The sequence below is a fragment of the Littorina saxatilis genome, linkage group LG9 (assembly GCF_037325665.1).
Source record: "Littorina saxatilis isolate snail1 linkage group LG9, US_GU_Lsax_2.0, whole genome shotgun sequence".
NCBI classification, from domain to species: domain Eukaryota; kingdom Metazoa; phylum Mollusca; class Gastropoda; order Littorinimorpha; family Littorinidae; genus Littorina; species Littorina saxatilis.
The window spans coordinates 39545820-39572487 of NC_090253.1; the positions used below are offsets into that span (position 1 = coordinate 39545820).

The window sequence follows — 26668 nt, forward strand, 5'->3', positions numbered from 1 at the left end:
ACATGTGCCCATCAACCAGCCACCCCCCTCCAAGCCCCCCCCCCCCCCCCCCCCTTCGTCCCAACCCGCTACCATTATTCTTATCAGCGGTGTGTCAAAACACTGCGTAATCGAGCAGGAAATCAATATCAGATTCAGGATTACTGTACTGTACACAGAAAACTGAAAGTGAATGAACAATTTCTTATCATCACGACCCCCGGTTTGGACACAAAAAGAGTCCACCTGAAATTTTAATTAAACTTGTGGCTTACATCTGTAGAACTGGATACGGGTACACATTTGCCATGCCTTTCACTTTCACCAGGCGAAATAAAGTTCTGTTTCTTCTCCGACCATTTTGTTGTTCTTGGTGGATTAGTTCCTTCTTCTTCTTCTGCGTTCGTGGGCTGAAACTCCCACGTACACTCGTGTTTTTGCACGAGTGGATTTTTACGTGTATGACTGTTTTTACCCCGCCATTTAGGCAGCCATACGCCGCTTTCGGTGGATTAATTTCAACTCATCACTATACGCCATGGGCCCAAGGATGGACCTGAACACATCTATGACAACCAAACACAGTGTCAATACAATAACATCTTAAAAATAAACGCACATATCAAATGGTGTCGCAACATGGTATTTGGTGTGTGTGTGTGTGTGTGTGCCGTGTCAGTGCGTGTGTGTGTGTGCACGGTGTGTGTGTGTGTGTGTGCGTGCGTGCGTGCGTGCGTGCGTGTGTGTCTGCATGCATGTGTGTGTGTGGTGTGTAATAATTGTGGAGCTTTAAAGAAAGAAATAAAGAGAGAGAGAGAGAGAGAGAACTGAGGGTGAAGAGGAAAAAGAAGAGGGTGCAAAAAGTGGCTTTTTAAGACGTTCATTTACAACAACAAAATGCAACTCAAAACACAGCTAGCAGTCAAGTGTTAATGCCGGTTTCGTACGTAACCAAGTGGATGGATGTTCTTATCTTAAACAAAAGCCTGGCCAAATCAGAGACGGTGAGCCCAACTTGATTTCACTGGAAGGATTGTGTCCACTATTGCGCGTGCTATAAAAATCCCTGGTTAATGCAATTTCTCTTAATTCTGGACTTCTAACTCGTAACTTCGATTCTTTCCAGTGCGCTTTTTTTTAATCGGCAAGGTCACGAAGGTACTGTAAATTAAACAAAATCAAAAATAGGCCTATATTAAAAGGACAGATTAGAAATAACAAAATGTGCGACCATGCCATTCCACTCTCTGGATGATTGGCTCAAGTACCTTGTTTTTCTCAGACTTTTACCTTTATCTTCTGCTATACGAGCCGAGCACCTGATGCGTTAAAAGGTACCGTAATTAAGATCGTGGAACTTTATATCTACACAGACTAGGCATCGATTTAAATTAAGATCAAGGAGGAAGGTTCGAGACGGGAAGAGGGGGGGGGGGGGGGGGGGGGGGGGGGTCATTGGAGCCGATGCTATAGTATAACGGCACTTGATGCGCAAAAAGTAAGGTTGTCGAAGGGTTGTCCACCTTTCTTGACCTGTACACACTTATAGACAGCAAGGAGGCTACAGAAGGATGAAAGGGGTAGGGTAGGAAGTGAGGGGGGGGGGGGGGGGGGGGGGCGTTGTTCCCTCTAACAGCACCTGATGCGTATATTAGTACATCCTAAAATATATCGTACTCCGCAGAGAATGCAGCAATCTCAGATCAAGCCAGTGGTAAGACGTCGGCCTCTTAATCGGAAGGTCGAGGGTTCGAATCCCGGCCGCGGCCGCCTGGTGGGTTAAGTGTGGAGATTTTTCCGATCTCCCAGGTCAACTTATGTGCAGACCTGCTAGTGGCTTATCCCCCTTCGTGTGTACACGCAAGCACAAGACCAAGTGCGCACGGAAAAGATCCTGTAATCCATGTCAGAGTTCGGTGGGTTATAGAAACACGAAAATACCCAGCATGTTTCCTCCGAAAGCGGCGTATGGCTGCCTAAATGGCGGGGTAAAAACGGTCATACACGTAAAATTCCACTCGTGCAAAAACACGAGTGTACGTGGGAATTTTAGCCCACGAACGCAGAAGAAGAAGAAGAAGATCAGGCCAGGCTTTTACATGAGATAAGACACATACCAAAAATCAACACTTTGATTGCCTGCTGTGATGAGTTGACATTTGTGGATGAATTAATTTCGTTAAAAGCCACTAGTGACATTCACGAAATTCATTCATAAAATAATTCCCCCCCCCCCCCCCCCCCCCCTGTGCACAGAGTATTCAAGTCAGGCTGTTGATTTTTGGTATGTGACCAAGTGGAGGGCGGTGTTCTTATCCCATGCTAAAGCCTGGCACGGTTAGATCTCAAGAGACGGTTAGCCCAAGTGCTTTTTACGAGAAATAATGTGCCTTTGACCACCGCTGCGGTGGCCTTTGTATTTCGCTTTACCAAGAAGAAACATTAATGTGAGTCTAGGCATCGTACATTATGACAAAGACTCTTTCTCCCCTCACCCTCCTCGCTTTTCCTCTCAGTTTTCCTAACCCCCCCCCCTCCCCCAGCCCAACCCACTCATCTCTCCCTTGTCTATTCCCTCGCTCCGGGTTTTCCATCAGTATACAATTATTTGTGGAGCTTTTAATTGGCTATGATCGAAACATGAAGAGAAAAATTTGACTTCAAAAGCGAGACAAAGCCAAAGGGAGTAGCCTTACAGTCCGTCAGTTTTGGAACAGACACGATGGAGGCTGGGCATTGTTTCTCTGCTCTCTGCCGTCTTCTCTTCTTCTTCTCGAGTGTTGATAGCCTTGTGTTTGGCCTTCCAACGAATGAAACAACCAGGTACGTAGAAACGTGGGTGTTGTACGCTTCCTTGATATGTTCTATTTGAACAATTAAGGCAGTTAGAATAGAACCATTGTTAATTCTGTCTGTTGATTTAACCCTGAATTTCACCACCATTACCACCACCACCGCCGACAACAACAAGAATAGGAAGCGAAGAATAAAAATCGCATCAGTCTTATTCTTTCCACACTGACATTTGTTCATTAGATCTTCACAAATTACACATTCAAAGATGTTAATTTAAAAACAAATGCTAACTCTGTGATATGTTCTACTGTGATAGACCCTAAGGTGAATACATGAGTAGTTTCAAACGCCGAGATCACCATGTAAAGTGAGGAAGTAAATTATTAAATCGGTCCCGAATTGCCAAATAAGTTGAAGGGATATGGAAAAACCAACAACCAACCAGCGATATTTTCCATGTTAACTCAGTGATAAGTGTGTGTGTGTGTGTATGTGTGTGTGTGCGTGCGTGCGTGTATGTGAACCTACCTGACTGCATGTCTATCTGTCCGTGTGTGTGTACGCATATGTACAATTTGTCGACTGCAAGTCGTCTTATTGTCCGCTACACCGGTTTCATCTTCCACTTCAGGGCAATGTCTCAAGAGATCGACGCTGAAGCAGAACACCACTCAAGTGAAAGCAGCTTTCTCCAGAGCCAGTCACAAAAATCAAGAGATTATGCGCCGACTGAAGATACCCTTGAAGAAACCCATCAAGGTGAAAAATTCTATTCGGCTACAGACCCTGGTCTTGAAGAAACGTATTCCACAGACTTTGTCAGGGCAGTTTTCAACCCTGAAGATTCCAGCAGTGAACAGAACAAGCAAGTCCAATCCACTCTTGACCCGATTAGTTCTAAGCACTCTACCGACATAGGGAATGATTTAACAGTCTTCATAGGCAATGTTTCTGTTTCAACACAGTCAACAAATTGGAAGAACTCTTCCAGCAGAAGAGCATCCGATTTCACGGACTTTGATGAGAACGTAGACAGCACAACAAGCATCAAAACAGCGGACTCAAGCGACATTTTCTATTCTGCATACATAACACACCCCAGTGAGAGTGTGGACAATAATTCCACTCGCTCCAGTAGAAGTACCTCCACGAGTTCCATCAAAAATGGGAGTAACCCAGAAACCGTTCATGTTAGCACGAATAACTCCTCGGGCGCCAGCGCGCACGTGAAGGACAGTACGATCAGACCCCACTCCACCATGCGCCCAACGATTTGGCCAAGTCAGATCGGTAGACCAAGGAGAGGCCTCATCACCATGGATATGGTGCAGAAGGTTGCCACGGTAATCCCCATCGTATCCATCGTTGTCATGACAGCAGGCATAGCCCTGAACGTTCCGTCCGTAGTGGTGTTCTACAGGTTGACAGCGTCCGTCAGCAACAGCTACATGAAGATCTTGATCGTTCTGGACACCGTGTGTTTAGTGCTCAACCTGCCCATGGCTGCCATAGAGGTCGTCCACGATAACTTCATCTTCCTCCCTATCCCTTACCACTACTTCACCATGTACCTCGGCCTCATCGGCCTCATGGGCACCAGACACGTCGTCTTCGTGCTGACGGCATTCATGAGCGTCCATCGCTGCGTATCCTTGAGTTTGCCTGTCAAGTTTACCCTCAGGAACCCTCTCAACCACCCGAAGATCGCGTTGTGCGTTGTCTTCATCTTGGCCTTCAGCCTCTCCGTGCCCAGTCTCACGTTCAGCTTCCACCAAGACTGGGCCAGCAACGCCACCGAGACGACCTTCAACCAGATCGTCATCTCCAAAACCCAGATCAACGAAGGGCTGATGCTTCTGGGCATCCTTCTCTTTCGCACCATTCCCGTACCGCTCATCATCACGTCCAACCTCGCTCTCTTCGCCTCCCTCGTGCGGCACGTGCGCGACACACGCGCAGCGGGCATCGACGACATGGGCACCGTAAGGCGCAGGGCGAACATGATGCGATCCGTGAAGATGGTCCTAGTGTATTCTTTCTTCTTCTTGTTTTTGAGTCTACCCATACCAATCCTTCCGATCGTGCAAGCCTTAAAACCAGAGATCCTCATCTGGGAGCCAAGCCTCCCTGGCCTCCTGAAGGTGATCTTCCCCTTTCTTGGTGTGATCAGCTCCAGTGCAAACTTCGTCGTCTTCTTCGCCGTCAGCTCGGCGTTCAGGAAGGGCTTCAAGGTTCTCGTGTCTAACAGGTGCTGCAGGTTCGGTAACAGAATGCCTCGCCCACCTCCACTGCACGCGCAGTTTCGACTTGAACGTCGAACAGTTGCATGAAGACTGGGTTCACGACATTGTGGAGCTGCTTAATTTCCAACCCCAAGAGACTTTGAATTTTTATAATGTTGTGTCGCACTGCAGCTCTGAGAAGGGACTAGTAAACGGCACTAGCTTTAACACGTCACTATAGCAATTTAATGGAGAATCAGTCGCCATTCTTGCCACTTGACAGCACTGAACCAAGGGCAGGTACCTTAAACAGAAATTCCAGTATCGAAAATTTCAAAACTAAATTTTCATTTAATTAATATACTTACTCAACTCACATAAATGGCATTAACTTCAGTTCATTGCTAAGATATTGAAGTAGTACTCGACCCTGGTAAGGGGGGAAGTAACTCCCAAAGAAAAACAATCCGTAGTCAAGGACGGGAGTCACCTCCCCTACCGGTAACCCGCACATGCGCGGTCCTGCTACCGGCCGTCATTCCCCCACGGAAACACACACCTGTAACACATATAATGTTAGCGGGGATGGATGGGAGGGTATAAACGATGTGAGTTGAGTAAGTATATTAATTAAATGAAAATTTAGTTTTGAAATTTTCGATTCAATCACATATTCTTACCTCAACTCACATAAATGGCAGATTGCACATAAAGGCGGTGGGATACTCACATTAAACTCTTGGAAGTATCTGGCCTGCGGCAACCATGGCTGGGAGGCAGTTGGTACCGTCCGGGTGAGTGCTGGCAATGTCCCGGAGGTAGTAGCTGAGGAAGACATCTTGAGACGTCCAGTATGCAGCTTTGAGGACGTCTGACATCCTACCAGACTTGAGGACAGCTAAGGAAGTTGCCCACGCTCGAGCCTCGTGAGTCCGAGGTGATCGAAGAGGAAGGACTGACTGCCCCCCCCCCTTGTGTCTGCCACCACTGATAGGCATGCCTTATAAGTGTGGAAGACCATCTGGTAAGCGTGGTTTTTGCAATGTCTTTATTTCGGGCTGTATTAATCGAAATAAACAACAACTTCTGAGCTGATGCTCGAATCGGAGCGGTACGCAACAAGTAAGCCTTAAGCGCGCGTACCGGACAGTTAGAAAGATCCGGATCGCCGGGGGCTAAAATGTCCCGAAGAGGCCGAATGGAAATGATCGGTGAAAGTTGGTCAGGTTTTTGATTTTTGGCGAGAAAATCGGGACGGAAACGCAGTGAAACCGAGCCGTCTCTTTCAAAAGTGATATCACGGTCTAAACCTGAGAGGCCGTGGATCTCGCTGCCCCTTCGCGCGGAAGCGAGCAGTATGAGCATGAGAGTTTTGCGCGTAAGGTCAGAAAGACTAGCGTCTTGTAAAGGTTCAAAAGCACTAGAACGGAGAAATTCGAGTACTAGCAGAACGTCCCAAGCCGGAACAGAAGTTCTCTCCGTTGCAGAACTGAGGGCCGCGCCCTTTAGCACACTCGCGATGACTCCCCCGAGGGAGATGGAGCGACCAAGCTGCTTAAGAGTAACCGAGATGGCTGAGCGGCGAACGCGCAAAGTGGACGCGGCGCGTCCCTGAGCGGAGAGCCATGCCAAGTGGTTTGCGACCTGCATTGATCGCGGGGCGACCGGGACAACATTGTTAGCTGCACACCATCGAGTCCAAGCTAGCCAGTGCGATGAATAAACAGAGGAGGTGGAACGCCTGTGAGCCTTCTGGACTAAGTCCAAAGTAAGATCTGAGGCGCCTGAGCGCTTCAGTGATCGCCGAACAGTCGCCAGGCGTGAAGATCCAGGAACTCGGGGCGATCGTGAAGAATGCCCGTCCTGGGCTGTAGAAGCTCCCCTCGCCGGAGGCTGAGCGGAATTGGCGGGCCGCTGGCGAGCCGCAGGAGGTCCGGGAACCAATGCTGACTGGGCCAGCGCGGTGCCACGAGAAGAAGACGAGGCCGCTCTAAGTCGGCTTTTCGCAGGACCCTTCCGATGAGTGGAGTGGGAGGAAAGGCGTAAGCCACTAGCCCTGTCCAGCTGATCGTCATCGCGTCGATCTTCCACGCTTCCGGGTCCGGAAACGGGGAGACAAAGATCGGAAGGCGACGCGAAAACCTCGTGGCAAAGAGGTCGACCATCGGTCGCTCTACCTGCGCCCAAAGGCGGAGGAGCGCCTGATGTGCGATGGTCCACTCTGTGTGGAGGATCTGAGAGGACCGGCTGAGGGCGTCGGCCAGGACGTTCAGGCAGCCGGGCAGGTAGCGAGCCGAGACCAGAATCTGATGGCGAGCGCACCAAGAAAGGATCTCGCATGCTCGGCTGGACAACAGTTGAGATCGGGAACCGCCCTGTTTGTTGAGGTAGGCAGCGACTGTCGTGTTGTCGGTATGAATCAACACATGGGTGCCCTGAAGGGCGGAGAGAAAATGCTGAAGCCCCAGAAAGACTGCCTCGAGCTCGAGGCGATTGATGTGCCAAAGCCGCTGCTCTTGTGACCACCGACCGGACGTCGTGTGTGTGTCCACGTGAGCCCCCCAACCCTTCTGAGACGCGTCCGAAAAGAGATGCGTGGAGGGAGGAGGGAGCGCTATGGGCACTCCCTGCAGAAGCCAAGGGGTGTTCATCCACTGAAGCGTGGTCTGCTGAAACCAGACCCCGAGCGGGACTGAAACGTCCCAGCCTTGTGAAGTCGGATTCCAGACTGAACTGAGCGCCGCCTGAAACGGGCGCTTGTGGGATCTGCCTAGCGGAATAAGGGACGACATGGACTCCATCTGGCCCTCCAGTCGTCCAAGTATGCCCTGAGCCGAACCCCGTGCTGCCGAACGAGGGCACAAAGTTGGCGCACCACCATGGTGAATACCCAGGGAGCAAGTGACAGCCCGAAGGGAAGGGCTCGAAACTGGAAGATTCGGTCCCCCCACAGAAAACGCAACCACTTCCGGTCCGCCTCGTGCATGAGGATGTGGAAGTAGGCGTCCGTCAGGTCGACGGACGTCACCCAGTCGCCCGGGCGAAGCGCCTCCCTGACGGTCGCCGGCGTTTCCATGGTGAACCGAATTTTGCGCAAAAAGCGGTTCAGTGGAGAGAGGTCTAAGACTGGCCGCCACCCCCCGGAAGCCTTGGGAACAACGAAGATTCTTCCGTAAAAACCCAAGGAGGAGTGGTCGAGAACCTCCTCTACAGCCTGCTTCTGCAGCAAGAGAAGGATTTCCGCCTGAATTGCCTCCCGAGCGTCGAGGCTGGCCGGAAACCGGAAATTGGCCGGCGCTCTGGACAAAGGGGCCTTGCCTTCCTGCCAAGGAAGGCGGAACCCCGATCGAATCACCCCCATGATCCATAGGCTGCTTGTCCGAGACAGCCACACTGGAAGGGCCCGGGAGAGGCCGCCTGCTACCGAAAGGGTAGAGGCTGGGGGGGTGACTGGATCGGGGGGGTCTCATTGGGGGTTGGGCTTGCGCCCAGACCCCCGCTTCCCAAAGGAAGGTTTACGCTGGTAAGGGCGGGAACGTGAACCACCCCTACCTGCCTGAGACGACTTCTGCCCCGAGGGCTTGCCTGCAGCTGGTGCAGAACTCCGTGGTTTGTTACCGTGCTGCTTAAGAGCGAGTTCCGTCAGTTGCACCACATGATGGTCACGAGCCTCCTCCGTTTGCTGCCGGAGGGCATCCAAAGAGCGTGATCCCAGCAACGCACCCTCTGAGAAGGGAGAGACTCTCAAAGAGTCTATGGTGGCCTTATCCGTGAGGCGTGAGCCGTTAAGAAAAGCCTCGCGCCTCCAAAACACAACCTGAGAGTAGAGCCGAGCAGCAAGAGTCATCTGACTGTCAGTGACCTTCGCGAGGGCCGCCAAGAGCATGGCAGCATCAGCCTCAATGGCATCGTCACGGAACCTAAAAGGTTCGATGGACGAAGCGATGGCTCTCGTGAGAGACCGGATGAGCGTTTCCGCTAAGGAGGTCAGTTCGAGGGAAGAACGCCCGCTCTCCTCCAGCCCGAGTAGACTCTGTTCCGTACACACGGCAGTCCTATCTCGGCTATAACCGTCCTGCCGTAAGCGAGCCAGTTCCGGAGTCACCGGAAGTGGAGCTGTGGGCAGCGAAAACGAGGAGAGAAGAGAATGTGGCCTGCTAGGCAGCCGCGATCTTCTTGAATTAGCTGGGAGGCCGCCGCCTGCCTGAGCCGAGGCTAGCCAAGGCTGAGCAGACGGGGGGGCTTCCCCATGAGCAGCCAAGAGAGGGTAGGGTGTGTTAGCGTCCGCCAACACCTGAGCCATCACAAAAGGGACGGAAGGAGATTCAATGAACCGGAACTTCGCCTTCGTGTCCCCCGCGCCCGCAAAATCTGCCAAAGCAGAAGGAGGGGGTGCGACCACAGTAGAATCGGCGGAGACACCCTCAGGGAAGTACCGTGAGGTTATCTCCGCAGCCAACTCCAGAGTAGGGCCCAGTTTAGTGGGAATCCGTAAGGGGGTAACAGATTCAGAGCAATCCTCATCCCCTTCCTGTTCCTCTCCAAAACCTTCCTGATCTCCATCAGAAGGAGGGTCCGGCAAACCGGAAACCCACCCGTCAACGGAAGCGGAAGTGGCTAAAGTCGGTTGAACAATAGACGGAAGCGCCGCAAACTGTCCACCAACAGCACCGCCGACAACCGGAACCGCCGCGGCGGAACCGGAAGTCGGGGCCGGAAGTCGATGCGTAACCAGGGACGGGATAGCAGGGACACTGCCACCGGAACCACTAGCCCGCTGTCCTCCACCGGAAGTGCCTGCCACAGCACAACCGGAAGTCGAGGACGACAACCCGCGGGCAGGCCCGACCGGAAGCCCCGAGGGGCAACCAGAGGAGCCTACCCCCTGCGAACTCGAACCAGGAACGGCGGCAGCCGGACCAAGAGCTACAGGTCGATGACCGCCGACAGAATCTTGTAGGCCAGAGCTGGACAAACAAGACGCTGCTGCCTGCCCCCCAGAGGCCGGGACAGCTGAAACTGATCCCAGGGGGGCAGGCTGGCGCGCTTCGCCGCTCCCTAGCGCACCCGCCACGTGATGGACGGTGTACTGCCGGGGAGGAGCCGTCTGCGAACCCGGCGACGCAAGAGCGTAACCCGGGCCCGCAGGCAAGTGTGAGCCCCCAAAAAGATGGGGACTCCCACAAACGCCGCCCAACGCCGAAGCGCTGGAACCGGGCGGCGCTAAGGCCGCGAACCCCCCTGAAAAGGCAGGGGAATCCGCAACCAAACCAGAAAAATCCGGCCCGAGATCAGCCGACGTAATCGTCGCTGACGGCCGCAGCCTAGAAAGAGAGGCCACCCCCCCCCACGCCAGGCGGGAGGGGAGCGACAGGTCTTTCCGCAGAATGTAAGGCAACTAGGTCATGCTTCAAAGTAGCAAACATTGCCAAAATTTCTTCCCGAGACACGGACTCGCTAGACCGTGGCGTCTGCGAGCGCGAGAGAGGAGAAGTAGAGCGTTCCTGCGTAGGAAAAACCGGTGACGGTGACGTGGAGTCAAGCGAAACCCGTTCTGTTTTCTTAGTCACCGGGTCAGTAACCAGAATTAAAGACGTAGCCTGTGACGAAGTTACAGAGGCACGCGTCTTTGATTTAGACTTAGACTTGTCCTTATCCTTCTCTTTCCCCGGTGAAGAGAGCAGAGAAACAAGTTTGCCCTTGCTTTTAGAGTTTTTGTCCGCCATTTGCAATATCGAACACGCGCACGTGGAGATAAATTACAACAGCGAAAATACTCAAACAAACGCAACGCGTAGCGAAGAGAAGTGAAACGATCTTACCTAAAGAAAGCAACGCAAAGACCAGGGTCAAATGGCCTTCCACAAAAAGGCCAAGGCAAAAAAAAAATGCCGGAGTACAACAACACGTCTGTGCAGTAGTGTTGAAGTGGGTGGAATGACGGCCGGTAGCAGGACCGCGCATGTGCGGGTTACCGGTAGGGGAGGTGACTCCCGTCCTTGACTACGGATTGTTTTTCTTTGGGAGTTACTTCCCCCCTTACCAGGGTCGAGTACTACTTCAATATCTTAGCAATGAACTGAAGTTAATGCCATTTATGTGAGTTGAGGTAAGAATATGTGATTGAATCACTTTTTCTAATTGAGCCGAGGGATTCAATGGACCTGCAGCACGACTGGCAACTCGTGGTTTACACGCCACTTCAGTACTGCAAAATTCAAGACAGTGCATGCCTGAAGTTCCAGCATGTAAGTGCAATCACTGCAATGCAGTTTTAATTTGTTCTGCGAGTCCCGGAACAAATTGCTTAGCACGTGGAAAGCGTCTCAGTCAAGCGTCTGTGTCCTGCCAGAGTCCTGTTGTTTTTAAATTCAGTCAATTTATACTAAATGTATTGCGATAGACTGGGTATCCTTTGTTTTACGACCTTGATATCTTTTAATTATTGAGAAAAAAATTTTTCACAGATATATATCGACCCAGTGGTCTTTTAAGTGCACAGACAAACACTAATTAGACAAAATGTTCAGCAGGAAAGACACAAAGCAATGATTTCGTCCTTAATGATTGCTTTAATTGCTTGTATCTTCCCTGCAAGCGGGTGAACATCTTGTCTTATAAGTTTTGTCTAATTAGTATTTGTCTGTGCACTTCAAAGATCGCTGGGTCGATATATCTGTGAACGTAACGTTTTGTTTTGTCAATAATTAAACGTTCCAACAATGTACATGCCTTCCTTGTTTGTTTGATTCTGAATTTTGGAACGTTGACAGTCTATTTGTTTTTGGAGTTTTCACCTTGATATCAGTGTTCTTTAAAGACATTGCTTCCTCATTTTGTATTACCTGAAGTTTAATTTTTGTTTTAATTAAGCTTCCCTCTCCCAGGTTTCATTCTCTTTTAAGATTTTATTTTCTCGGATTTGTTGTGCTCGTAAAGTTACTGAACTTCTCACTTTCAGGTGCATGGAGCCCCAAGGGCTTTCAGCCATGACTCGGGCATCTATCCATTTGAACAAATACCAAGTTTGATGACCTTCTTGCAAAGATTCGAAAACTACAATTTCTCTACGATTTAATTGTTATCATGTTTTAGGGGCGACAGCTTAACACTCGCTCAGCCTTACATCAGGTCCCGCACATGAACTAATTACGGGGATAGCCTACATGAAAGTCTAATCTCCACGAGAGAATGAATTCTTTCTCTCATGAGTATTTTATGTTAAGTTGTGTTTTATGATTCAAAAACATTTTTAACCATGGTATTGGTCTCCGTTTTAGGCTGGTCATATTAATTAGACAATGATTGTTAAGTCATGCATACATAATTATGCATGCATGAGTAAATACAAGTTGCCCTGTGTGATATGACTTGTCACATCCAGCTGGGATGTCAGTGCTCATTACATGTTCTAGTCCAGAAAAAAGCTCTAACAAGTAATTTGGTTGTGTTGTCTTTTGTTGGTGATCAGTGTGTGTGTAGGCGTGTTGAAAATTGATCTTCTACTCTCTCGTTCTACATTTACTTGCAAGACGTGTACACAGTAAATGTGCCTCTCCTTGCTTGTAGATTGAATAACAAAAATCATAAAACAAGAATTCAAAAGTGATCAGTCCTTTATTTTTAATACTGTTCCATTTTCCCTCACACACACACACACATTCACACACACACACTGCAACTTACTGCAAAAGCAACAGACAATCTGTCAATCATACTGCATCTCCTCCCATTCCATCACCTTCCGATACTGACCAGCTGATTCCACAGAAGCTAGATTTGCCGCAATTAGTCTTCATTGATCCGTCAATCATTGTGATGCCCCACCCCTTCCCCAAGCACCAGCTGTTGTTGCCACTTTGTATATTAAATTATTTGGCAATAATTGCATTGCCCTATCTTCAGACACTGATTGGTCAGTTACAAAAAAGAAGGGTTTTTGAACTGCTTCCTCTCCTCTATTCGTTTGCTCAATGTAAAAGTTGTGGGGAATAGATGAAAATGCCATAATTTGTCCTCTCTGAGACTGGGGATGTTATGTAACATCCACTACCTTCAAACACCGTTCAGCTAACTTCATGTGGATGTGTTGCCACAATGGGTTTTTTTTATGGATCCGTCAATCATTGTGCTGCCCCCCCCCCCCCCCCATTATCTTCAAACACGGTTTAGCTAACCACACAAAAATGTCTTTCTTCGTTTGTTTCCTTTTTCTTGGATCTGTCAATCCTTGTGCTGCTCCTCCCCCTCCACCGCCTTGAGACAGTGGTCAGCCAGCTCTACAAAGAGGGGTTCCTGCATCACTGCCTCCATGTCCTTGGCCGGGTCGTCCGTGTTGACCAGGTTCTCCAGGATGGCTCGAAGGTGAGGGTTGTGCAGCATGGCCTTCACCTCTTCACTGTCGCCTAGCAACACAGGTCAAGGAAAAGTTACAAAGGTCATGAAAAAAGAAGACTACGGTACCATATTTTCGGGACCACACGGTGATCTGACCCCCCACCCCCCCCCCCCCCCTTTTTGAGAAAATATGGGTTGCGCCTTGTATAGGTAAGCACTTTGACTCTTTGCAGTCATGAAAACAAGACAGTGACTGTATTCTTTCCACAGTAACAAGGTTATTATGGTAAGTATTTTGTTTAAATCAAATACCCAAACACCTGAAAGTCACTGTACATATTTAGTTCATTAGTTGGCAAATCATTTGTTTTAAAAATTATACCTTTCCTGATCTATGCCTATAAAACGCAAGAAAAAGGGCTCTCTCTCTCTGAGTCTCTCCCTCTCTCAAACACACACACCCACATACACACGCTCTTGACTTGGGCAATTGCACTTAAGCCTGACTCGTGAAAGAATCAAGTACGCACCTAGCCTGGCAAGTTGTTCAGGTGGAACATAATCCTCATCTTCTCTCGGGCACTCCCACCGCAATGCCTTGGACGCTGAAAGTGACAGGAATAGATTACATGTTAGCAGAATCTCTTGTGTGTTAGTGAAAGAGAGAAAAAAATATTAAACATGATGGCTGTGGCTATGAATCATCTGAACATGGGCATAGTCTTTTTATACAAAACATATACATTTACCAAGAGGCCGGCCAAGAAACAGAGCAGGGTAAATTTTGTTTTCGAACCTTTCCATGCAATTCCAAGCAAGATGGACAGAGAGACAGACACGTGTACACAACCACACTAGGAAAGCTTATCACCGCTATTTGCTACGTATGATGCAGTGAAACTTCCCTTTTAAGACACCCCCCCCCAATTGATTAGTCCCAAGGGTGTTCTTTCAATCTCATGACACATAACACTGTCAGAGAATTCCAATTTCCAAAGTTTACTCACCAACATCACTTTTGTTTGTGCTGTCACCATTGTCTTCTGACTTTGTATGTGACCCGCAGTCTTTGGCTGAAGACAGAACAACAGGAGCATGAATGAATATTATATTATATGGACTTGTGGTACCTAACTTCTGAAAGAAAAGCACTGTAATTAAAAAAAAAAAACATAGACGCAACAAAGTCCAGATCCATATATGATCCGGTCATATGCTGCTGTTTTTTTCTTCTTCTTCGTCATTCGCTCAAAGGTGCTGTTTCATTAATTATCATTTGAAAGGAACATTTTCAAATGTGCCATGGCCTTGCATGTCTAATATTTAAGTTAGTGATTGTAAGTTACAGAACTTTAATATCATACATTCATTCTGATGCCGAAAATGTTGTAATTAACTTATTAAGCTCTACATGAATAGAACTACTGGCACACAAACTTCAACATCACTTTAATTTTAAAGAATCTTAATCATACACATCTACTGAGATTCTAAAACACAGTATCCCTTCTGGCTCCACCTCTCACACTCTTAAAACTCCAAGTAGAACCAGATATAACTGCAATACTCAACTGAAAGTTCACCTCAAGCCGGTGCATTCAAATAGTCATGGATAATGGAACTATAGCAGTAGCACAAAGTTTACACTTATGCCGACAGGCAAAAAGATACATGTATGCTGAAGTGAGCTTACATGTCTTGCACTAGAACTAATCCACTGACACAGTTTGTAACTCACCTTTATGCAACTTACAGCATCCCACTGAGCAACTGAAACAAGAAAGAAAGAACGCTAAATTCATGCATGCACTTGTAGTACTATGTGTGTCTGCCCTCGCCGTAGTTGACGAAATGGCAACATTAAAAAAGAAGTCTAAAAATAACATACTAATTGTTGGAGGAGACTTCAACGCCCCCGATATCGACTGCCCCACACTCACCATCAAGGGAAACCAGTACCCAGAACACATGAACATGCAGATCCTAGACATTATTAAAGACAACGCATTTGAGCAGCTGGTTGACTTCCCTACTAGTGCAGACAAAACCCTCGACCTGTTACTGACATCACACCCCTCCTTCTCAACCAGATGCAAGCCTCTCCCTTCACTTGGTACAAGCGACCATGACATCGTACTCTACGACACATCGCTCTCACCCTTCAGGCCACGACTACCACGACGCAAGCTACATCTATGGGGAAGAGCGGACAAGGAAGGTATTAAAAACGATCTGCATAAATACGCAGACTCTGTTGAAGCCGACCCCTCCCTGCACAGTGGATAGCCTATGGAACAGCCTCAAGGAGAACTTGCAGCAAATCATGGAAAAGCATGTCCCAAGCAAACTAAGCTCCTCCAAATACAGTCACCCCGGCCCTGGATGAATACTAAACTGCGGAGAGCTATCAGGAGAAAACAGAGAGCGCACAAGAAAGCAAAGAAGACTGGGAAGAAAAAGGATAAGGACCGCTACAAGCGCCTCCAGTCAGAGGTCACTTTTGACATCAAGCGCGCTGGGAAAAACTACCTCGAAGAGATTGTCAGCGAGGACTTTGTGTCGGATCCCAAGAAATTCTGGTCCTATGTTCAGAGCAAAGGCCAAGAAATGTGCGGAGTATCCCCCCTGAGACTGAGAGACAGAGAGGGATACCTAAAAAGCAACAGTGCTAGCAAGGCTGACATCCTGAACAAACAGTTTGAATCAACATTCACTGTAGAAGACACACTCTCCATGCCAAGCAAAGGACCCAGCCACTACTCACAAATGGACAACATTGTACTTGTAGTCAATGAGAAAGGCATCCTAAAACTTCTTAAAGATCTAAAACCCAACAAGGCCATAGGACCAGACTCCATCCCTGCCTTCCTTCTTAAAATTGGATCAGAAGAATTGTCGCCTGTGCTGAAAAGGCTCTTTCAACTTTCTATCAACCAAGGGCAAGTTCCAAAGGACTCGGAGTGGAAGGAAGCCTGGATGACCCCAATCTTTAAGAAAGGCGACAAACACCAGCCAGCTAACTATCGTCCCGTCTCACTCACATCCCATTGTGTGCAAGATCCTGGAACACATCGTTAACAGCAATATCATGAACCACCTAGACCGCCTCAAGATACGAACTGATGCTCAACACGGCTTCAGGAAGACGAGGTCCTGTGAAACACAACTCTTAGTCACTGAACACAACATTGCCATGCTGATGGAGACCAGGTGGACGCAATACTACTCGACTTCTCCAAGGCTTTTGATAAAGTCTCACACCAGCGCCTACTGCATAAACTACAGTACTATGGAGTGAGAGGTACAACGCTAGACTGGATCTCATCTTTCCTGGTAGGCCGCTCACAGCAAGTTGCACTTGAAGGAGTTTTTTTTCTCCAATTGCCCCTGTGACATCAGGAGTACCACAAGGCACCGTATTAGGCCCGTTACTCTTTCTTATCTACATCAACGACCTCCCCGACTCAGTGAAGCATGCTAAAGTGAGATTATTTGCAGATGACAGCCTCCTTCACAGAAACGTCAAGACGAAAAGAGATCAAGTTCTGCTCCAACAAGACCTGGATGCCCTGGCTGAATGGGAGACTACATGGCAAATGAGCTTTAACCCCAGCAAATGCAACACCATCCACATCAACCATGGAAGAGGCAAAATCGCACACCCGTTTGACTACGTTCTTCACGGTCAAAAGCTAGAAACCGTCGCAAGCTGCAAGTACCTTGGGGTAACAATCTCCAACAATTCCACATGGACCCACCATATCAACAACGTGGCTGCTAAAGGGAACCGGACTGTTGGTTTTCTGCGACGCAACTTCAGGGAGTGTACCCAAAAGGCGAAGACGGCAACCTACACCACAATGGTCAGGCCCACCCTGGAGTATGCTGCAACAGTATGGGACCCCCACCTTGAACAGGAAAAGGCTCCACTTGAAAAGGTCCAGCGACGAGCAGCTAGGTATGTGTTCAACAACTACACAGACAGGAACCCTGGCTCCGTTACCACTATGCTCAACAAACTCAACTGGGACAGCCTGGAGACCCGCCCTTCGAAACATGCGACTAGTGATGTTGTACAAAATCAAAAACTCAATAGTAGCCATCGCCGCAGCGGCGTACATCTCTCCCTCTGACCCTCGAACACGGGGAGCTGGCCGGCTGCACCAGGAGTACGCCCTCCACCCAGCCCTTTCAAACTCATTTTTCCCAGCACAATCTCCGAATGGAATAAGTTGCCAACACTGGTATCGTCGGACCCCTCCCTGGAGTCGTTTCGCTCTAGTCTCCTGCAGTCGGGCATGAGAGTCCCTTGAACGCACTCTCCCCTGTACATAGTTTTAAACCTCCCCACCTTTTTAATCTCCCTGTTTGCCGGAGCTAGCCACTCTCGGTAACAGTGACTCAACCGCAGGACTCTGAGACGTTCGCAAGAACCCAGTCCTCTACGGAAGAAGAAGAAGAAGAAGAAGAAGAAGCTTTTCGAGGGATATGACAGAAATATTGTGATATTAAAAGAAAATACTCGCTTACAGTGAAAGAAAGAAAAAGAGCACAGAGAACTAGAGAGCTTGGGAGAGAGTGATAGAGAGCTCTACTAGAGAGAGTCAGAAAGAGAGAGGGATACACGTCATGCGAGACTCACTATCTAGCGTAGCACTTTGGACACTTATACTTTGCGACGGCTTCTTTACATTCTGTACACGCGGCCATTTTGTAAGTTTCCCACAAACAACAAAAAACAGTTTCAACAAGGTTCCCCTAAGATTTCACGTGTGGTGCGCTGCTGCCATGTTGTTTTGAACAGGCTGAAGCTATCAACCACATTAGAAACTGTATTAGAACCACAAACAAAATTGAGAAACTGTAGTAAAAGATATGTGTTGCAAACAACAATCAAGCTTTATGATAAATAAATGAATAGTGTAAGTGAAAAGGAGCAAACACAGGTCAATTCCAACTAAACCAAAGAATGGAAGAAGAAGAAGAACCAGTATATCTTTACTTTGCAAAACCTTGAATGGTCCAAAACAAAATTATCTAAATACACAAACTTACAAATTTCTCTCTCTCTATCTTTTTTCCTCACTTACATGTAATTATACACGAACACGAACAAGCGTGCACACACACAGAGACTCACAGACACACACACTCTCTCTTTCTCTCTCTCATCCCCCCACCATCACCTCATACAGAGCAAGACAACAGGAAGAGAATGTTTGGACAGGATTCTGTAGTAAGTCAAAAAGCAGACGAACTCGACACGGTGCAGGATTTGCTGACAAAAAGAACAGCGACCAGTAAACTCACAAGTTATTGCCATCACGGTAGATCCACGTTTGTAATATCAATCAGGGTCGGTTAAGGTAACGAGTGTTAATGATCCGTTTGTATGTCATGCTTCCATTTGAAAGCAGCAAGATCTGACCATGAACCATGACCTTTCATCTACACTTGCACATGTATAGTTTATGCGATCTTCGTCAAGGGTGACAGTGGCGTGAATTGTGCCTCATTTGTTGTGGTGTGCAGTATAATCTAGCATGAAATTCGACTTTGATGAATGAATTGAACATTAATTATATATCCTGAATAAGTTATGCAGACCCAATAAAACAAAATGTTGAACAAATATTGATGGGACGATTTATGGGCTTTACGGTACGGTCTACTCCATTTGTCCCAACAAACTAAACTTGACATTCTCAACTGCAACTTTCGGGGTGGCTTGAAGTGGAGTGTGGACCACAAAAAAAAGGGGGGGGGGCGTCCCTAAAGAGTAGTACAGTTGGGGGTGGAACAAGAGTAGGGGGTACACAAGGGTGTAGTGGGGCAGACACTTCAGGAGCAAGAAGAGTAATCGAGAGACTTGAAACCACCTTTTTTTTTGGGGGGGGGGGGGGGGGGGAGCATGAAAGAGGAGTACAATTGGAGATGGGACAAGGTATAGGGGGCACACAATTAAGGGTGTAAATTGGGGCAGACACTTCAGGTGCCAATAGATTCAGAGGCTTGAAACTAACCCGGGGTGGGGGGGGGGGGGGGGGGGGGATTAGGGGAACCCAAGGAAAGATCAAGTGGTGGTGCAATTCCATTCTTGAAACCTTGTGTCACCACCTGACCTTGACTAATTTATTGCGGTGTAAGGACAAATGTTTGACCTGTGTGAATTAACACCTTTCTCATCTTGCAAAAATCAGCTAAATATATACAGACAATCCTGTGGTCTACGGTCTCAGTATATTATTTGCTTGTTTTCCTCAGTCTCACCCTGACTCAGCAAAAGCATTAAATAAATTTGAGTTCTGCGCACAGCACTTAGTGAGAGTAGCATTCGCAGAAGTCTGATTCAAGAGTGAATAGAATCAAAAACAAGAAAGGTTAGTTATTTGAAGATTTGAGAAAGAAAGGGAAGTAACTGCTTCAGTAAAGGAGGATGAATATCGCTTGTTCGAATTCATTGGCATTGCATTGCTTGTTACATTCTCTCAGGTGCCAGGAGACTGGTTCCCCACGACCCTCACTTAACTCTTGTGTTGTATGCATTTAGAACGCTTACTTCCCTTTGTTTCTAAGATCTTAAAATAGCACTCGATTTGCCTCATTTGATTCAGATTTTCTTTAGTTATTCAGGCATGGGAATTTTCCGCCAAAAAGCAAATTTTGGCCTAATTTTATTTTTGTTCCGCCGCAAAAAATAAATGGGGGAGGCAAAAACGATTCTAAAAACTGAATTTAATGGCAAACTCTGAGCTCAGATGACACCAAATTGCACCATTTGGGTACTTTGGAGAAAAACAAATTCCGGGGGGACATGCCGCCCCCAGACCCCCCTATAGTAGGGATAAGCGCTTCGCGCCGTCGACTTTGCTATTAGTATTACCTAAAAATTGTCAGCCTTTTTTTGGCTCACGTAAGTGTAGCCTAGGCGATCGTAACTTTGTCTGTCTGTGCGTGCGTGTGTGTGTGCGTGTGTGTGTGTGTTTGTGCGTGTGTATGTCTGTGGTAGAAACTCTAACATTTGAAGACGTCACATTACATTGACGTCACATTATGACGTAAGAGGGTTAGACGTCACGCAAGGAAGTACTGAAAGTCTCGGTCATTATTATTTTGAGCGGGCCGAGACTCTGTTGGCAGTCGTGTCCCTGTAAGTAGGCTACTAGATGCAGACAGACAGATCTAGATCTAGTGTCTCGCTTTCTTGCACAGTTTCACCTATGCTCTTTCTGTGTGTGTGTGTGTGTGTGTGTGTGTGTGTGTGTGTGTGTGTGTGTGTGTGTGTGTGTGTGTGTGACGGAGTGATTGAGTTTGTGTTACTGTTTGTCGATTTCTTACGTGAGCCTTGATGGCTTCGCCTCTTGTTTTACTTGTTTCAATTCCCATGTCTGGTTATTTATAAACCTATCACTAGTCGTTGACCTAACTGAGCTAACTTTGTTATCTGTTCATTATCTCATTATTATTAGTTTTTCCGACCTCTTCAAAAACCACCAGGTGGATGTACTATTGAATGTTCTTGTTTTTTCTAAGATTTAACCTTTCTCGCTTTTTTGTGTGTTTTTTTTTTTTTCTCTCTTGATTTTGTTATTTCAGCAGTCTGTTTGGGATCCCAAGATGGAAAAGCTAAAATGTTGGTCAAAGCAACAATGAAAGTAATTATTTTTTGCAGCATTTATCAGATTTAGCCATGCCTGAAGGAAACCATCTGTACGAGAAGACGCCAGTCATCCATAGCATGTCCATGTCAAAACAAGCCAAATGTGACGTCTTCCTCAAGCTTGACAATCTTCAGCCGCCAGGGTCCTTCAAGATTCGTGGAATCTCAAACATGTGTCAGAAGGTTATTTTGTTGCTTTACTTGCTGACTGCTTACTCGAGCACTTTTTGTCCAAAACTCTAGCTTAGCCTTTTTATAATGCATATTTTGAGTTTGACCATTTGACTGTATACAATTTTTAAAGGGGATGTACTCTGTATTCTGCATGCCATGAGTGGTGTGTGTGTGTGTGTTTTTGGCAGTGATGGGGGGGGGGGGGGGCAGTTGGGATTACTGGTTTCCTGGTTCAGCTGTGCATGTTTTTTTGTTCATGCTCGGGTGTGCATACCTGCGTTTGTGAATGTGTGTGTCTGTAATATTTACCTTATCTATGTATAATTGAATGACGGGCGCAGTGGTGTGGTGGTAACACGTCAGCCTCCTAATCGGGAGGTCATGAGTTCGAATCCCGTGCAGACCTGCTAGCGACTTAACCCCCTTTGTGTGTATACGCAAGCACAAGACCAAGTGCGCACGGAAAAGATCCTGTAATCCATGTCAGAGTTCGGTGGGTTATAGAAACACGAAAATACCCAGCATACCTCCCCCGAAATCGGCGTATGCTGCCAGAATGGCGGGGTAAAAACGGTCATACACGTAAAAATCCACTTGTGCTAAAAACATGAGTGAACATGGGAGTCTAAGCCCATTAACGAAGAAGAAGAAGAAGTACAATTGAATGGTGCTCAGTATTCATCATGTTGATATTTCAGGCTATAACAGAGCGCCAGTGCAGTCACATCTACTGTGCGTCAGGAGGAAACGCTGGGCTTGCCACGGCTTACGTCTGTCACAAGCTGAACATGCCCTGTACCGTTGTGCTACCTGAATCCACGCCGAGCTTTACTGCTGATAAACTCAGGGAACTTGTAAGGGGCTCCGTTCACATATGTAACTTCAGCAGGACTGACGACGCACTGCAGATTATCCCAGCCCGCTACACTTTGCATGAAAGGAAAACAGGCCAAGTACTCGTCATAATCCCTATCGCGGCATAAATAGTAGGCAGTGCGTCGTCTGTGCCGCTGAAACTGCGCAGGTATATTCTGCCCCTAAGTGTCTTGTGCAGCAACTTCAGTACATTGGAACCCCCTTTTAAGACCCCCCTTTTAAGACCTTGCTATTTTACGTTTTATGTCCAAATCCAATGCTCGTTCAGACAGTCTTTCTGAACATAATTTCCAATTCTAAACAAAAGTCGACTTCTTTTTTTTAAATGTTGCAGCCACAATTTTGTCAGATTTTCCAATAACAGAAGATTATTTTGAATGATTGTGTTGCAGGGTGCTGATGTTCATATTCATGGGAAAGTCTGGGACCATGCCAACCAGTATGCTCTTGAACAAAGCAAGAAACCAGGTGAGAATGTTCATGTTCATTCCTGAATTTAATTTTCGACACTAAACATTTGTTGAGCAAAACCCAGCTGTTCACATGAAACAAAATTGATAGAGTTAATGTAATTATAACAACATTTTCAAGTGAACTTGTTCAGCATTTTTTTCTTGCATCTTTGATCACTCTTCAGAATTAGATTTTTTCATGATGCTTAACTTGCATATATTTCATGTTTTGAGTTTTTGTCCAGGTTGTGAATATGTTCCTCCTTTTGACCATCCTGACATTTGGTGAGTACTGGTACACATTTCTTTATTGCAGTAATTAATTAGCTGTTTATTGCAGTAAGCTGTTGTCTCTGTCTAACGGCGGATATTTTGATTTTTGTTTGCCAAGACAGGGAGGTACTCTGATGGTGGGGAGGTAAGGATATGAGTAAGATAAGAGCATCTGTGCTTTTCCTCGAGATAAATTTAAAATTAAGCTCCGGTTATTTTTTCCCAGAACATTTAAGGATGGGGTTCCTTTAAACTTTCTTTTGGCAAGGACCAAGGTACAGGTGTCGGGCAGAAAAGAGAGCAAGACAGAGATGGGAAATAAGAAAGAGACAGAGGAATTGAAGGACAGACAGACAGACAGACAGACAGACAGAAAGACAGACAGACAGACAAACATAATAGCACTGTTTGTGTGTGTGTAAATAGTATCGTTGACACGTTTTTATATAGAAGCCTATTGTGGTTCTTGTGCTTAGGCTGTGTATTGGATTGTCATTGTATGCCTGCATTATTAGTTGTCAGTAATTATTACATGTGCTGATTGTTCTCTTTGCCTGCGCGCGTATAGTATGTTGGTTATGTTTGGTCATAGTATGTTTGGTTATGTTTGGTCGTTATCTTTGCCTGTGCGTGTATAGTTTGTTGGTTATGTTTGGTCGGTTTCTTTGCCTGTGCGTGTATAGTATGCTTGGTCGATGTATGTATTGTAAAGCGCTAAGAGTAGACATTTTTCTAGAATAGCGCTATAAAAGTTTGCATTATTATTATTATTAAAGAAAGAAAGAAAAAAGAAAGAAAGAAAGAAAATGAGAGAGAGAATGTTGCAGACTGATTTATAGCATATAAAATCGTTTCTGAGTAGCTTGAGTGCATTTCCTTTCTGTTCAAGGGAGGGTCACGAGAGCATCATCACAGAGTCAGCATCCCAGCTGGCCCAGAAACCAGACGTTATTATCACCTGCGTGGGTGGAGGGGGGTTGCTGAACGGAATACTGCAGGGTTTGAGCAAGGTGGGCTGGGAGAACGTTCCTGTCGTCGCCATGGAAACAGAGGGTGCTGACTGCTTCAACCAATCGGTGAAGGCAGGGAAGATTATTACTCTTCCAGATATAACAAGGTGAGTAGAATGTTACTGCATGGCGGCCCCTTTTATTTATTTATCATTATTTACTTTTTTAAATGTTCTCCAAATCATCTTAAGTCAGGGAACATGCCCCTAATGGTTTAACCTTGAGGGCGTTAAACAACTGATTTATCATCATGTTACTGCATGGAATTTTGTGTTAAAAAAAAAGTAAGAAAACAAAACTAAGACCTTGAGAGAAGGTGAAATGTTTGACTTTGACCCTACATGATTGACAGCTGCACACCTCTGCAAGGAAAGAAAGCAACTAATTTGATTTGCTGATAGTAATCCAAGCAACGAAGTAACACATGGTTGTGGAATGTGGATACAAGATTGGCGTCAATGGAGATCTATTTGACTTTTTCCCATTGGTTGCATTCTGTTTTACTGCCTTTCAGGCAACCTTGTGTTTTTTGTATTAAAAACTTGGAAAAAAATCTGACCAAGTGTGAATTACCTTGGGCGGCAAAGCCAGTCAAACTGGAGAGAGTTTGGGCAAGAATAATAGCCCTGTAAAACTCTGCCATGTGAACTCAAAAATTCGCAAGAGCAACCAGGAGACAAGAAAAAGTCAGACCCTAACAGCTGTCTAAAACTCACAGGTGTCTATAAAGGGTTGCCGTTGAAATTTCAGCTATAAATAGCCCAGTGCTCAAAGCCAGCAGATAACTCTGCAGATCGAGCAGCGGCTGTGAAAGGGGGACAACTGCATCATCCTGTCGCACAAAGGACCGCACTTTTTACAGAGGTTATGAACAGAAAATCTGAGGGAAAAAATGTCTGAAAAGGAGATCTTGAAAGGGGGGGGGGGGGGTCTACTGTATTCATATTGACACACATGACTCTACACAGCCACATGGTTGTTTCATTGTTTGTTTTGTTTGTTTTTATTTCAGTTTGGCCAAGTGTTTGGGATCATGTGTAGTTAGCTCAAAGACCTGGGACTATTACAACAGTGGCAAATACAAGATCATCTCTGAACTCGTCCCTGACAAAGATGCTGTGGATGCCTGTCTCAAGTTTTTAGGTAAGGTGAATCAAGGTATAATAAAATAAGCATTCTTGGTATTCTGGAACGGCTTCCTAATGTTCATAGTAGACTGGCTGTCCAGTGACTATGGGAAAATAAACACGCTAACATCCACACACTGATGATTGTCTTTGTGGTGAATCTTTAAATGAATAAAACACAAACTGTTGGGCACACTAACACTTGGACAAGCAGTAACAACTGCATACTTGTGGGCACGCACACACACATGCATGCACACACGCATGCCTGCACGCATGACACACACACACACGCACACACACACACACACACACACACACACACACACACACACACACACACACACACGCACACACACACACTTCAATAAATGACACAAAAGAGATTTGAACAAACAGTGTTTTCAATGTTTCGTACAGAAAACCCCCGAAATTTCTTGTTAAAAAAGCAAATAAATGATTACATTGAAACTGAAGAATAAGCAATCACTTGTTCCAGATGATCATCGCTTTGTTGTGGAACCTGCCTGTGGCGCAACCCTTGCAGCAGTTTATTCTAACGTCATTCAGCAGCTTCAGGCCAAAGGTCAGCTGCCTGTGACCTTGAAGTCAGCTCTGGTCATTGTCTGCGGTGGCGCTGTGGTCACTTTTGACTTGCTGCAGAAATGGAAACAAGAGCTCAGCCTCTGATGACTATATTTTTCTAGCATACAGCACTACATTTTAGACAGATTCAGAGGACATATGCCTCGCTAATGCACATTTTTTTGTTTTAGTTAAAAAGGGTCATCGAATGAGTATTTTTGAAAAATATATACTGGTCATACTGTTTTAATTTTAATTATGTCAAATGTTATTGTTGTTGTTCTTTGCAATTGTATGCAGTCTTGTGTACATGTACAGTGCACAATATAGTGTTAAGATTCAATGTAATTGTAAATGCCTCTGCAATGACCAAAATGTTATCCAAATACATAAACTTTGTTTGAATAAACATGAATCATTTGTGTGTATCAGCCTGAAGAATTTCATACCTGGGCATGCAGGAAGAGAAATAGATAAGGCAGACACACACAGGTACACACACACACACACACACACAAACACACACACATGCATGCATACAGACATGCTTAAAGGCACAGTAAGCCTCCCGTAAACCATCACAGATACGGTCAGGCTTTTACACACAGTACAAACACCCTTTCATTTAAACACTCACCGATTGAGAACATCCTAGGTGCCCTCCGTAAAGAGCGAACAATTTTCAAAGAATTTATTTTTGCGTGGTTTATCTTACCCCTGAGCCATCGTGAACCCATGTGATCCAGTTTCCCTTTTTCACAATGTAGTCGTCAGTTAGTCATTTGAATGCGACTCGATGTGAGCTTATTTACAATAGCACGTTTTTATGCACGAAACAAACGGCTGTGGTTCACAAGAACTCTAGCGATGGCTTTTGACTGTTGAGAGGAACGGCGATATGCATAAACCGTCGTCTGCTACGACCCTTGCGTGACCCTGCTTCCGGGCTTTTCTTTTTTCAAACTTTCACAACTTCGAATTGTACTGATCTTGTCTTGATGAAAAAAGAATTCTTTTATGATTAAAGAATGTTTGTGTAACAAGCTGTCAATTTATTATTTAGATTTTAAAAGTTAGGTCTAGCGCAAAAACGTACCACGGTCCAAAAACATTTTGATAATCATCGATTCACGGCTATCGCCAGTTTACATCGATAGAATGAGACCCGAAGGGAAGT

At 46.4% G+C, this 26668-nt stretch overlaps 3 protein-coding genes across 6 annotated transcripts; 1 reads left to right on the forward strand and 2 right to left on the reverse strand.

Moving 5' to 3' along the window:
• Positions 1-6790: 6790 nt before the first annotated feature.
• LOC138977195 (uncharacterized) lies at positions 6791-8358 on the reverse strand. Its single transcript, XM_070350100.1, has 2 exons — positions 7888-8358; positions 6791-7432 (listed from the first exon to the last, which is right to left on the reverse strand). Exons 1-2 carry the CDS (start codon positions 8356-8358, stop codon positions 6791-6793), a joined length of 1113 nt encoding a protein of 370 aa, XP_070206201.1.
• A 4237-nt stretch (positions 8359-12595) lies between these two features.
• On the reverse strand, positions 12596-18151 carry LOC138976041 (zinc finger HIT domain-containing protein 3-like). The gene is made up of 5 exons (XM_070348833.1): positions 17977-18151; positions 15073-15104; positions 14342-14407; positions 13865-13939; positions 12596-13402 (listed from the first exon to the last, which is right to left on the reverse strand). The coding sequence occupies exons 1-5, from the start codon at positions 18042-18044 to the stop codon at positions 13221-13223; spliced, it is 423 nt and encodes a 140-aa protein (XP_070204934.1). The 5' UTR covers positions 18045-18151; the 3' UTR covers positions 12596-13220.
• Positions 18152-18563: 412 nt separating this feature from the next.
• Positions 18564-25919, forward strand: LOC138976042 (L-serine dehydratase/L-threonine deaminase-like). 4 transcript variants are annotated; one of them, XM_070348834.1, is made up of 8 exons: positions 18564-18661; positions 21007-21177; positions 21867-22022; positions 22437-22512; positions 22742-22781; positions 23659-23886; positions 24792-24922; positions 25406-25919. In XM_070348834.1, the coding sequence occupies exons 2-8, from the start codon at positions 21025-21027 to the stop codon at positions 25594-25596; spliced, it is 975 nt and encodes a 324-aa protein (XP_070204935.1). In that variant the 5' UTR covers positions 18564-18661; positions 21007-21024; the 3' UTR covers positions 25597-25919. The 4 variants fall into 4 exon arrangements, with proteins under 4 accessions (XP_070204935.1, XP_070204936.1, XP_070204937.1 ...); XM_070348835.1 differs by having other exon boundaries at positions 18574-18700; XM_070348836.1 differs by lacking the exon at positions 18564-18661 and adding an exon at positions 18837-18858.
• Positions 25920-26668: the final 749 nt, after the last annotated feature.